Raw genomic sequence first — 14334 nt, 5'->3', positions numbered from 1 at the left:
GACCGAATCGCCGTCAAGGTTGAAATTTCCTCCACATTCCTCCACCCGACACCGGAGTTTGGCCGAAGGTGCCATACTTTGTTTATGCCTGCCTCAATAAAGCGTTGGCACAAATGACGACTCTTGAGAACATCAGGGAAGAGAGGATTGAAGAACAGGGTTCAACCTCGAACATCCCTGGGGAGTAGGTGTCCGCTTTGCGGCTCACTGAAAGTCTTTCCCAGGCACTGAGAAGGCTCTGGTAAAATATGGGGAGCGTTGATGTATTCACGTACTTGAGGTGAGTCAGGAATACTTCGAGACCATAGCCGAGTCTACCCGCCTGCTGTAAAATATGGCAAGCCAAGGCATGGTTTGGCAGGTTTTCACCAAACAGGAGGCGTTGAATGGAGCACAGGCGAAAAGCCATGAGACGGGATCTCACGTGAACAAGGCTCTGACCACCTTCAGATGAAGTAAGGCATATTACACTTGGCCGCAGCCAATGATGGCCTCCCCAAAAAAAGTCCACAAGTTTGGCCTGTATCCTGTCCAGCAGCACTTCTGGTGGTTGCAGGCAAATAAAGCGATGCCACAACGTTGCAGCAACCAAGTTGTTTGCCACTAAGACTCGGCCCTTAAATGAGAGGTGCGGTAGGGCTCTTTTCCACAGGTTCAGCCTCCTGTCTATTTCTCCAGTCACACCTTCCCAATTCCTTTTCTCAAATTGTGTAGAGCCCAGGGACACACCAAGGTAATCAACACCATCTGTTTTCCACTCCAAGTTTTCTGGAAGAGCAGGCAGATGTGTTGAGACAGGTAGGCAGCTATTAAGGTATGGTACCCAAAGAGCTTTGCTTTTCGTCCAATTAACCTTCAGAGATGAAGCCATGAAAAAGGTTCTTAAGGACTTTACAAGAGCAACAATGTCTTGGTGGTTTTTTATAATGACGCAAACATCATCTGCATAGGCCGATATAGTCATTAGTGGGCTTCCAGGAAAACAGGTCAGGCCAGAGATATTCTTTCTCAGTGTGCAAAGAAATGGCTCCATTGCTAGCGCAAAAAGCAAACCTGAGACTGGGCAACCCTGCCGTACCCCCCTCTGAACCTTTATGGGGGGAACCAGTTCATTGTTCACCTTAATTACACTGGAGATGTCAGTGTACAATAAAGTTATAAAGGCCCTGAAAATTACCCCAAACCCACATGCTTCAAGAACATGGCACAAGAAAACATGGTCAATGCTGTCAAAGGCTTTTTCAAAGTCTAGAAAACATATTCCAAAATCATTTTGGTCATGGCGAGCATACATTAAATCCCGCACGAAAAAAATGTTGTCGTAAATCGAACGACTGGGGATGCAGAATGTCTGATCAGGTAAAACCAGATCACCAATGACTTTTTTTAAACGATTTGCCATTGCTTTCGAAAACAATTTATAGTCAGTACACATTATTGAAACCGGTCTCCAATTCTCCAACCGCCGGAGGTCTCCTGACTTTGGGAGAAGACTCACCACTGCTCTCCTTAGGCTTAGTGGCATTACACCTTTTCGCAAGGATTCTTGGATTACATTCAATAGTTCCGGGCCCAAAATTCCATGTAAAACTCAGCTGGCAGGCCATCAATTCCCGGAGCCTTTCCAGATTCCATTCCAACCAGGGCACGTTGTAATTCATCAAGGCTTAAAGGCACATCCAGCTCCAGGCGTTGAGTCTCAGTTAGGGTTGGGAGATGGGAGGTAAAACATTTTATTTTATCCTCATATATATCTTTTTTAGCAAATAGTTCAGAATAATACTTTCTAATAGTGATTTTTACCCCATCAGAACTTGTAATTTCATTCCCACTGGGGTCCTTAACTGATAAAATAAGCTGGGGAGGCTTCGTTTCAGCTTCTAAGTGAAAGAAGGCTTTGCTAGGACTATCCGATACTTTAATGCTTTTTACTCTCAGTCTAACTAGCAGTCCTGCAGCCTTCTCCTGTAATAGTTCCCGGAGTTGGGTCCTTTTTTCAAGGAGCAATTTATAATTTGTCTCATTTTCCTGCTCTGCCATTTTGTTTTGCAGTTTTAGAATTTCGGTTTCCAACCGTGCCAATGTGATTTGATTTTCATGAGTGATATGGGAATTAAACTGTTGACAAAACAGTCGTATATGAGTTTTCATATTATCCCACCAAAGGTTAGTGGAAGCAAAGAGCGGCTTTTTTCCAACTATTGCTATCCATAGGATGTGAAAGGCTTCCTTAAACAGGGTATCATCCAAAAGGCTTGTATTGAATTTCCAATAGGCGCTCCTCCGTTTGAATTGTGGGAAAGATAGGCCCATCGTGACCATGTGGTGGTCAGAGAAGATGGAAGGGGTAATAGTTGAGGAGGTTACAATATTCCTTAATCGTGGGGTGATGTACCAGCGGTCAAGCCTCGCTAAGGATACTTGGCCATTGGAGCATCGACACCATGTAAACTGCCGGTCATTTGGGTGCATCAATCGCCATACATCCAAAAAAGCCCCACCTGAAAGAAACTGGGAGAGGTCACCATGGGACTCGGGATGTGGTTCCGGTGAATTTCTGTCTATTTTGGGCTCTAGCGTACAATTGAAATCTCCCCCCATGCATATGCACCGATTTGGGTCAAACAAGTTTAAATGGTTTATCACTTCAGTAAAGAAGGCTTTACGGTCAGTACTCTCACTTGGTGCATATACATTAAAAATAATAAGCTTCAGGCTATTGATCACCAATTCTAGGGAGGCAAAACGTCCCCGAATCACCTCCTGAAAGAGGCAAGATTCAGGTACAAGTCCTGGTTTTAGCAAAAACCCCACTCCAGCAGATACAGATGACATATTACTGAAGAAACATTTACCTTTGAACATGCTGCTCCAGTCATGTTCAACCTTCTCAATAATATGAGTTTCTTGCAGTAATATTACATCGACTTGTTTCCTTTTGAATAAACTATTCACTTGGATCTGGCGGACGTGACTGGCCCCACCGCCATTTATATTGAGTGTTGCAAGATTAAGCGTCTTCATCACTCATTAGTATATTTTGTCTGACACTGTGAGTACTCACTCTTTGCCTTTGTTAAGATTTTCTTTAGTCGATGAAACTGCGATTTTGTTAGGTTTAGTTCCTCAGATTTTTTTATGACTAGTTTTGCAGCCTGAATAAAGGGAGCCAAATCAGGGAAATGATCCCCAATGATGACATTTCGCTGTCTATACGTTTCATTGAGGAATGAGAGAACAATATGGGGAGGGGTTGGGGGTTGATCTGGCATTAATTGTGATAATGCTGTTACCTCCACCTCCTCTTCCGATTCTGATAAATCAGAAAGTGGTCCAATGGGGTCTGGGTCAATACTGTTTTCTTCTCCTGCTATGCAACCTAGCCTTCCCTTGTCTGGGGGGTCCACGCAGTGCTGTGTTTGGGAAACATCAGCACATTGTTTACTGATTTCCTCAATTGGCGTGAAATCATTATTCCCACATTCCTGTGGATTTATGTTTCCGCCCTTTTCTGCTATATTGGCAGATTTATTATGGATGTCAGCCTGTTCGGTGACATTCGCTTGGATCAATGATGCACCATTCACGGTATCGTGGCCTGAATTATTTACATCATTAACGTCGTCTGTGTGAGTAATGGAAGCGCGTTGTTTTAGCGGCTGAACCCTGATGCTCTTTTCTGGGTTTTCCTCTTTATTTATTTGGTCCGCGCTTTGCAGAGAGATTCCAGGTGCATCCTGAAGAGTTTTTTCACTAATAGCCTGCAAATCGAGCACAACCTTTTTACCTGCTCCAGATGAGTCACTATCATGCGGAGCCCTTCGTTTACTCGTCCCCACTTTACTATCAGTGTCCATTTCAACATTTTGCTGAAGAGGAATAAATACGTTCACGCTTGGAACACTGGATTCACCCTCATTAGGAATTTTAGGCGGTGGCAATGCGATAACCTCCCCCCCACTGGGAATCTCAATTAGTGGAGCAACGTTAACCTCCCTGCCACTGGGAGTATCCATTAGTGGAGCAGCGTTTACCTCCCTCCCACTGGGCGTTTTCATTAGCAGAGCAGCCTCCTCCTTACAAACTATGGCAGTGTGACCTGTCTTGCCACACCTGACACACGAGGCTTTGGGACAAGAACGTTTTAAATGTCCATACGCTCCACACTGAAAGCATGTTAAGGTGGTGGACGATGCGTATAGCTGGAAATTTGCCTCTTCAAAATTAATTTTGAAAGTGATGTTGAGGCCTGTGTCGTCCCCACGGTCTGGAAGGACCATATACACCTGTCTGCGGAAGCTCATTACGTGCTTAACACGTTCATTCCGACACCCAAGAGGGATTGTTGAAATCCTCGATACCATTTTACCGTACCGTGATAGCACGGTCATTAACTTGTCATTTGGGATAAATGGAGGTACGTTAGAAATAACCACTCTCGTCGCGGGGGTTAATAGCGGCGATGCCATCATAAAGTGACCGCTTTCCGTGGTTATTCCCGCACTTACCACGTCATGGACGAGTTCCTCGTCCGAAACGAACACCACCACTTTCTGGTTCATACGCGAAGCTGCACGTATATTTTCATCCCCAACAATGCTGCCCACAGCGAGGATGATGTCCTCGACAGGGACTCCATCCGGAGGCACGCACACGAACGCGTGCTTCCTGGTTAAGCCTTCAAAGTCATCGCGACGAGAGCGTGCATTCGCCATTCCGGCGAAAATACCCCCCCGCTTGTCCAAGCCGGACAAGAGGGTATCAAACCTAAATAAACGAACTAAAGTAAAAAATAAACGTGCATTATAAGCACAGAAATGGCTTACAACGCGCCGTCAACGCCAGTAGGCCGCACCCAAAATGGGCCCGCTCTCAATCCTCTCTCTCTCGAAGGCAAAGGTGTAGAACAGATGGAAACAAATGCCAAAGCACACAGGATGGAAAAGGAGAGGTAGGGGGGCAGGGGAGGGCAGGAGAGGGGGGAAACCTCACGACGGACTCACCAAAACACAGAGCAGTTGCTCACAGCCGCCATGACGCTACACCCAACGCACCGACGGCCGATAGGTGGCGCCAGAGAAAGAGAGAGAGAGAGAGAGAGAGAGATAGAGGGAGAGAGAGAGAGAGAGATAGAGGGAGAGAGAGAGAGATAGAGAGAGAGGGAGAGAGAGAGAGAGATAGAGAGAGAGAGAGATAGATAGAGGGAGAGAGAGAGAGATAGAGGGAGAGAGAGAGAGAGAGAGATAGAGGGAGAGAGAGAGAGAGAGAGAGATAGAGGGAGAGAGAGAGAGAGAGATAGAGGGAGAGAGAGAGAGAGAGAGATAGAGGGAGAGAGAGAGAGAGAGAGATAGAGAGAGAGAGAGAGAGAGAGAGAGAGAGAGACACTCTTCTTTAAGAGAGAGAGAGACAGAGAGAGAGACACTCTTCTTAGAGAGAGACGAGAGACGAGAGACGAGAGACGGAGAGACGGAGAGTGAGAGAGAGAGAGAGAGAGAGAGAGAGAGACTTTGACTTTTATTACAAAAGTATAAAAAAAGCACAACAAACCAAGTAATTCAATAGCAGTCAACAAAATAATTAAATCAAGGAATTGAAAAACATGGCATTAATTATAATTAGAGCAGCAAAAAAAGTTCATCTCCCTCCACCTTACATAGGATTTCAGCTTTGCACCATTTTTGAACAAAGTGATCAAGCCGAGAAGTCTCTCGGTAAAAATTAAATTCAATTTTAAGGCGGGCAGACACAAGGCCTTTAAAGGCTAACAAAATACTGCATTCCGGTGAGCTTGTCCCAGAGACCCGACTCTTCCGCGTAATATATATCGCGAGTTTCGCCTCGGCAAGTAAAAAATTAACGATTTGAGAACCGACATTCTCGTTAGACACAGGCATGCAGTACACAAAAAGATAAGAAGAAAAACAAAAACCGAAATTCTGGAAGACATATTTCAGAAGTTGAAAAAGTGGAGCCAGCCTTTGGCATCCGACATATGCATGGAAAGTGTCCTCGGAGTGATGGCAAAAAGGGCAGTCATCAGATATCACGAGGTTCAGTCGTTTAAGAAACGCGTTGGAAGGCAAAGAATAGTGTGCAAGCCTCCACTGTATATCACCGGCACGTTTAGACACAGGTAACGCGAGAGAGAGAGAGAGAGAGAGAGAGAGAGAGAGAGAGAGAGAGAGAGAGAGAGAGACTCTTCTTAGAGAGAGAGAGAGAGAGAGACACTCTTCTTAAAGAGAGATACACTCTTCTTAGAGAGAGAGAGAGAGAGAGACACTCTTCTTAGAGAGAGAGAGACACTTCTTCTTCTTCGAGAGAGACACAGACACTCTTCTTTGAGAGAGAGAGAGAGAGACACAGACACTCTTCTTTGAGAAAGAGAGAGACACAGACACACTTCTTTGAGAGAGAGAGAGAGACACAGACACTCTTCTTTGAGAGAGAGAGAGAGACACAGACACTCTTCTTTGAGAGAGAGACACAGACAATCTTCTTAGAGAGAGACACTCTTCTTAGAGAGAGAGAGTGACTCTTCTTAGAGAGAGAGAGAGAGAGAGAGAGACACTCTTCTTAGAGAGAGAGAGAGAGAGAGACACTCTTCTTAGAGAGAGAGAGAGACACTCTTCTTAGAGAGAGAGAGAGAGAGAGAGAGAGAGAGACACTCTTCTTAGAGAGAGAGAGAGAGAGACACTCTTCTTAGAGAGAGAGAGACACTCTTCTTGGAGAGAGATACACTCTTCTTAGAGAGAGAGAGAGACACTCTTCTTAGAGAGAGAGAGAGAGAGACACTCTTCTTCTTCTTCGAGAGAGAGAGACACAGACACTCTTCTTTGAGAGAGAGAGAGACACAGACACTCTTCTTTGAGAGAGAGAGAGAGAGAGAGACACAGACACTCTTCTTTGAGAGAGAGAGAGACAGACACTCTTCTTAGAGAGAGAGACACTCTTCTTAGAGAGAGAGAGAGACACACAGACACTTTTCTTTGAGAGAGAGAGAGAGACACACTCTTCTTTAAGAGAGAGAGAGACACAGACACTCTTCTTTGAGAGAGAGAGTGAGAGAGAGAGAGAGAGACACAGACACTCTTCTTTGAGAGAGTGAGAGAGTGAGAGAGTGAGAGAGAGAGAGAGAGAGAGAGACACAGACACTCTTCTTTGAGAGAGAGAGAGTGAGAGAGTGAGAGAGAGAGACACAGACACTTTTCTTTGAGAGAGAGAGTAGAGTAAGAGACACAGACACTCTTCTTTGAGAGAGAGAGAGAGAGAGTGAGAGAGTGAGAGAGAGAGAGAGAGAGACACAGACACTCTTCTTTGAGAGAGCGTGAGAGAGTGAGAGAGAGAGAGAGACACAGACACTCTTCTTTGAGAGAGAGAGTGAGAGTGAGAGAGTGAGAGAGAGACACTTCTTTGAGTCGATCCATTGACTGCAACTTTTTTGGCTCCTCCAAGCTGCTGTCCCAGTTTCTCCCCCATTTTTATTTTTCCATTAACCATTTTCTATATCCGCTTGTACACGACGTTATGTTACATTATCAACACTTCAAAAGGCCAGGTCCTTGCTTCAAAAAAGTCCATGCAGTTTAGCAGCAATACACATTCTTTTCCAAAACTAGAGGGTTCATAGAATACCTGTCTTAAGAAAAAGGACTTGGGAAGAATCTTTTAAACACTTCGATTGCGTTTCCATTCACAATCAATATTTCCTTATGGTCCGCGATTTTGGCTGAATCTCGATATCCCCCAACGCTGAAAGGCAATTTTGATTGGTCGAGAATCGAGATAGCATAATACTTTGTCTAAATACTACTAACTGGTGTTTTTGGAAGTGTTCTACAGTGTTCAAAAATATATAATTCAATTTAAATTAAATAAAAGTTTTAAAGTCTTTCGAAAAAAACAACCCCAAAACTTAAAAAAGTAAGTTTGATGTATTTGGGATATGCCGTCTTTTACACGATCTTATTTAACACGTTACATTAGTTATTCGTGCCTGTTATTTATGTCCTTCATGACATCCCTAAAAACAGTACGTTTCATTTTTGGAATGATTTTCAATTCCTTTTTTTGCGCGTGCACGCTCGGGGCGAGACTCCATACAATTCACCAAATACAACAACAACAACAACAACAACAACAACAACAACAACAACAACAACATGCATTTTAAAGGCCATTTTCCCTACGAGAGAGGGGGTTAGCCTTGCGGTCCCCATGACAATCTTCTCCATTTTGCCCTATTTTCTGCATCTCTCCTTGTTAACCCCCTTGCCCGCATTTCTTCTTCCACCATCTTTAGCCAAGTCTTCCTCGGTCTTCCCCGTCCTCTACTTCCTTCTACATTCATTTCCATCACTCTTCTCAACCAGTCACTTTCATCCTTCCTCAACACATGACCAAACCATCTCAACCTGTCCCTCTTCACAGCATCAATCACAGGCTCTATTCCCATCATCTTTCGCAATTCATCATTTGTCTTCCTCTCTCTCAACGATACTCCGCACATCCGTCGAACCATTCGCATTTCCACCCTTTCCAACCTTCGTTGCTGCTCTACGTTCATTACCCATGTCTCGCTCCCATAAATCATAACACTTCTCACACATGCAGCATACACCTTTCCCTTCAGCTTCAACGACACTCCCCTCATCATCAGCACGCCACTCAGTTCCCGAAACTTCTTCCATGCACATCTCACTCTAGCAACCGTTGCCGAGTCTGATCCACCTTCTCCATTCAGCATGTCTCCGAGGTAGCAAAATGTTTTCACACCTTCCAGCTTCACGCCGTCTCCAAGATCCAACTCAACATTTCCACCATCTGCAGCTCCCTCTGTGCACACCTTACATTTGAATGTAGCTGCCACACTGGTTAATGACCCTCTCAAACCACTACATTTTTGATGAACCCACTCAGCGCACATTGTACATTGAATGGAGTTCACTCCGACACCCTTCCTGCACACAGCACAGGGCCACTTCCCAGTTCTTTCCACCTCACCACATGCTTTACCACCTGCCATCACCTTTGTCTTTCCGATATTCACCTTCAGACCTTTTGTCTCCATACATTCCTTCCACTTGTTCATCTTTTCCTTCAGTCCATCCATACTTTCCGCAATCAACACCAGATCATCTGCATACAACAACTCCCACGGTAAACCCTCCTTTACGTTCTGAGCCAGCACCTCCATCACAGCTACAAATAGTAGTGGACTTAGTACCGACCCCTGATGCACTCCCACCTTCACCTCAAACTCACCACTGTTCCCGTCCTTCGTCCTTACAGCTGTGCGCGGTCTTTTGTACATTGCCATCACTACTCTGATCAACCATTCCTCCACTCCTAACTTCCTCAATGCCTATGTCAATACTTTGCGTGGAGCCCTATCGAATGCTTTCTCCAGATCAACAAACCCAAGAAACAACTTCTTCCTCTTCTCCATGTACTTCTCCTGCAACTGCCTCACAATGAAAAGCGCGTCTGTCGTTCCTCTTCCTGGCATAAATCCAAACTACATTTCGTCGATCTTCACTTTCTTCCTTATCCTCCTCTCCAACACCCTTTCCAATACCTTCATTCCATGCTCCAATAACTTTATCGCTCGGTACGAGCCACACTCCAGAGGGTCACCTTTCCCCTTGTATAGAGGGACGAGGGTACTCAGTTCCCAATCCACTGGAATGCGGCCTTCTTTCACCACCAGATTACAGATCTCTGTCATTCTCTTCACACCCCAACTTCCTGCTGCCTTCAACATATCTCCCACAACTCCCGTCGGCCCTCCCACTTTTCTACCCTTCATTGCTTTTATCGCTTCCTCAACTTCCTTCTCAGTTATCTTCTCTGCCGGTCCTAAAACTGGGTTACTCTCTATGTTGCCATCCCATTCATTCTCTGTATTCAACGGCATTTCCATATATCTTTTCCATCTTCCTTTAATTCCATCTGGGTCGACAACGATTTGTCCCACTTCATCCTTCAAGCAACTCACCCCCATCACATCACACCTCTCTTTCGCTATCTGCTTTGCAATCCTGAATACTGCTTTCTGACCCTCTTCCGAATCCAAGCGTTCTCCGAACATTTTCCTACATGCCTCCTGTGCCTTTGCTACCTCTTTCTTTGCAGCCTTCCTGGCTGCCTTATAACTTTCATGCTCTGCTGTTTCTGCTCCCGTACCCTTCGCCTTCTGCCACTCCTTGAACTTCTTCCTCTTCTCGTCAATCCTCTTTCCAACTTCATCATCCCACCACCATGTTTCCGAGTGCCTCGGTGGTCCTTTTGTCCATCCACATACCTTACCAACGGCTCCCAACAGACTAGCTTTCATTGACATCCAACCACTTTCAAGCTCAACCACATCATCCTCGACCCTACTCAGCCTCTCTTTTAATGCCTCCCTTACTGTCACCTCTTTCAACCTCCACACCTTCATTCTCGGTTGGTACTTCACCCGCCGAGCTCTCCTCGCACCTTTCACCCTTATGTCGCAGACAACCAAGTGGTGCTGTGAAACAGCCTCCTCCCCCTGAATCACCTTTGTGTCCCGGAGGTGCCCCCTATCTCGCCTACGCACCATCAGGTAGTCAACGGTTGTCGTCGACCCACCTGACGTGTATGTAACAAGCTTATTATCCTCTTTCTGGAACTGAGTATTACAAATCAACAAATCAGCTCCATCAGCAAACTCCAAAATCCTTTCACCTTCTCCATTTCTCACACCATATCCATAACCCCCATGAACTCCGTCAAAACCATCCATACTCCTTCCCACATGTCCATTTAGGTCTCCTCCTACCACAACAACTTCCTCATCTTTCACGTTTTCCATCAGCTTCTCTATCGCACACCAGAACTTGTCCTTCTCTTCATCGCTTCGACCAACGTGCGGAGCATATCCCGAGATGAAGTTCACCAAGAGCTTTCCAATCATCATTTTCACCATCATCAACCTATCACTCACTCTAGTCACACTCACCACACAGTCTACAAACTCCTCAGAAAACAGGACACCAACACCATTCACGCCCTCCAGGCACCCTTGCCAAATAAACTTGTATTTCTGTCCCTGCCTACCCTTCACCATTCTCACACCACTTCCCTTCCATCTTGTCTCTTGCACACAACATATGTCCACTCTTCTTCTGACCAATACTTCCACCACTTCTCCTGATCTCCCTGTCATTGTCCCTACATTCCATATCCCAAACCTCAGAAACCGATCTCCACTTCGGGCTGTACCCTGCCCATATGTAGTTGTAATTGTCATGGTTCTCTTTCTGAGGCAATGTTTTTATGGCCGGATGCCCTTCCTGACGCCAACCCTCTTAGTCGTCTCTTACGACACGCAGGGATACGGTGTACCTATTCTAATCCAGGGTACACATTGGGAAACGTTTAAAACATGGAAATTCTGGGGTGTGGGGGGGGGGGGGGGGAGAGGGCGGCGTCAGCATCACAGCTGCGGTTTAAACATATTTAAATAATATTTAAACAAAACCATGAAAAACAATCTGGGAAAAGTCTCTAAGTGAGGACGTGGATTTGAGAAAGCAGGAGCAGAGGTGGAAGAAAAACGAGATATAGGGGGCGGGGCACAAGTCGAGACGAGGAGGAGAGCGAACAAGCACGTGTCCGGGAGGAGAGAAAGAATTAATATAGAATTTTTTTGGGGTTTATTTGCTTGTTCTGTTTTCAAAACGCTGGACAAAGGGTAAGATGTTCGTGAGAGGCAGGGGGGGGGGAAAGAAAATCAAAGAAACAAGCAAATACTATGAAGGAAAGAACCCATATTCACAAAACACTGACGGGGAGGGGGGGGGGAGGGAGCCCGGAGAGACCAGGCCGCACACGAGGGGCGAACAAACAAAAAAACGAAAACGACTAATTACACACAAATTTGCAACAACTACAAAACCAAAACCAAATAGAAACACACAATAACACATACACAACAAAATACCCAGCAGAAATTTCACAAAGACACCAATGGGAAAACACTCAAACTTTGATGCCGTGGAGAGATCGAAGCAAGCCTCGTCGCTCGAGGGACCGGAAGTGTTCCCCAAATCACCAAATCCAGAGACAAAATACTGCTAAACTGCAGGATCATGTTCCGATTCGTGTTACAGAATGTTCAAAATATAACATTCAATTGAAATAAAGTAGTTCCTAATTCCTAGCCTGACGTCTGTAGACAAACAGAGAGAGAACCAATTGCTTAACCCCGCTTTGTGCTTCATGCGTAGGTTCTTCTTCTTCCCAAAGGACACCGTGGGATCTGTGACATCCACCAACTAATGCCAGCAGATGTGACGCCAGTTGAACGTCCATCCTAGGGACGGAACACACAATGATGAATCACGGTGCCTGTGAAACACCGAGATGAAAGTTTATAGCTGGGTCGGGATTCAAACCCAGGATAGACAGAACTGAATACCATGCCACACATGAAGCCGCTTGACAACAAACAAATGCCAAATTCAGCATCAAAGTCACCACCAACTACTACATGATGATGTAATGTTGACGGTGACCTAATGATAATTAAATCAAACAATCTGCATAGTGCGGACAATCTGCATAGACGTGGTGTCTCGCACCTTACGTCTGTGCAGTCCCAGATGAAGCCCACTTCATGGTCTTCATCCCATCCATCTTCATCCCATCAAAAACCTTGATCTTTTCTGCCCCCGTTAATTCACCCCCAGATCCACTTTTTTTGAAATACCGCCTTCTTTCCTGGAGGTTCTAGCAGAGTCCATGTGTTTTATACCTTTCCCACCCCCCCCCCCCCCCACCCCTCCTTCCCATGCCTTCTCCCCCCAAGCCCTCTCCCTCCCACAGATCTCCCGATGTCCCTGTTCTCTGCTGTTGTACTTGTGTGCTTCCCTCTCTCTCCCCATATTGTCTTCCGCTCCCTTTATTGCATGTTTTGTGTCCGTTTGTTTTTTTTGTGATCGATGTTTCCTACCTCTTACACGAGCCTCGATCTTGTATACAAAAAATAAAATGGTCGAAACGCCTGGCCCGAGTTGTGCCAACCTGCTGGACAGGTGTACTCGATGGTGGTGACGTGGTGCCTTCAACGTTGAGTAATGATCGTCCCAACTACAACCACTTTTTTTTAACACACATCGAGTCGTTTTTTAAATTGCTTTGTTCTTCTTCTTTCTGTTAATGACATCGCGAGGATAAGGAAGGGTTCTGTCCACGCAAACGAAGGCTGGTGGGGACACTATGTATACTCAGAGACCACAGATACGGAGACAGACATGCAAGATCAATGCCAATGTCGACCTTATCTAGGATAACCAGCACTCCCGGCCCGACTCACGCATGAGGATGCTGAAAGCCAAGATCGCCAGAAGACCCTGGATGAAGACCCCAAAAGTGTCCATGAGGTCACCATTGTGGCATCCCTGTGGGTTCGCAGCGCCACTCACATTCGCAGACATCGCTCGTCGATCTCCTCCTTGTCCGAGGCCCACGAACATCACCTACAGAATCTCCCCGCCATTCAGCTTGCTCTTTCACTCTTCGAGGCGTTTGGGTTTCCTACCTCACGGGAAAATCACGGACCTCGGCTCGGCGGTCTGGTAACCCGAAGAGGACTTCCCCAGGGTGGCATGAGTTCGGGTGGTGGGCGGGACACGCCTCAGCGCGCCGGGACCTCGGAATTCCCAGCTCGTACTCCGACCCTACTCCTGACACATTGAGCACGATGCGAATTCCAGAACACACTATGAAAAACCTACACTGACGTTTACAATGTTAATAATAGTCACGTTCTCTTTTTTCCTTCTTTTCATGAGGTGGCCAATGAATCAAAACAAAAGAACACATCATTTATTTATGATTCAATCATTATCTATGTTCCTTTATTCGTGCTTATATTTCAATTTTCAATGATTTCGAAATGCCAAGCGTCGATGCACCGAAAGCACCAAAAAGATGTCCAAATCTTCTTCAATCACTTATAACTTAAAAAAACGGGTAGCCAATCCGAACAGTATTTTATCAACTTTGAAAGCACTGACGCGAACTACAACATCATGGCCGAAGTGAATGCACAATGGTATATTACCAAAATGTGAAAAGTGATAAATGTGGACGCGTCCTTCTGAAAAAAATAATAAATAAACGACATACTATACTAGTTCCTTGTGTTCCCGATAATCTAAGACACGTTCGTCGTACTTTTACCTTAAATACAGGAGTGAAACTGTAAATTGGTCAAAATAAACGTAAATTCATTCTCTTCAAATAAGCGGTTGCGTTTGTGAACATTCCCTCCATTTGCATTCTAAATTTGGCCATTCAATCATTTGT

General features: G+C 45.4%; 1 protein-coding gene across 3 annotated transcripts in view; it reads right to left on the bottom strand.

The window, feature by feature from the left end:
• STIMATE (STIM activating enhancer) overlaps window positions 1-13719 on the bottom strand; it is a 51205-nt gene extending 37486 nt beyond the window's left edge. For all 3 annotated transcript variants that reach the window (XM_068112975.2, XM_068112977.2, XM_068112976.2), the window contains exon 1: window positions 13340-13719. In XM_068112975.2, coding sequence (XP_067969076.1) covers window positions 13340-13499 — 160 coding nt within the window. In that variant the 5' untranslated portion in view covers window positions 13500-13719. The remainder of the gene's footprint in view (window positions 1-13339) is intronic.
• Window positions 13720-14334: the final 615 nt, after the last annotated feature.

The sequence above is a fragment of the Myxine glutinosa genome, chromosome 4, assembly GCF_964187855.1.
Source record: "Myxine glutinosa chromosome 4, kmMyxGlut1.1, whole genome shotgun sequence".
NCBI lineage: Eukaryota > Metazoa > Chordata > Myxini > Myxiniformes > Myxinidae > Myxine > Myxine glutinosa.
Note: the sequence above shows the minus strand (reverse complement) of the source record. Positions and strands in the feature narration are given on the sequence as shown.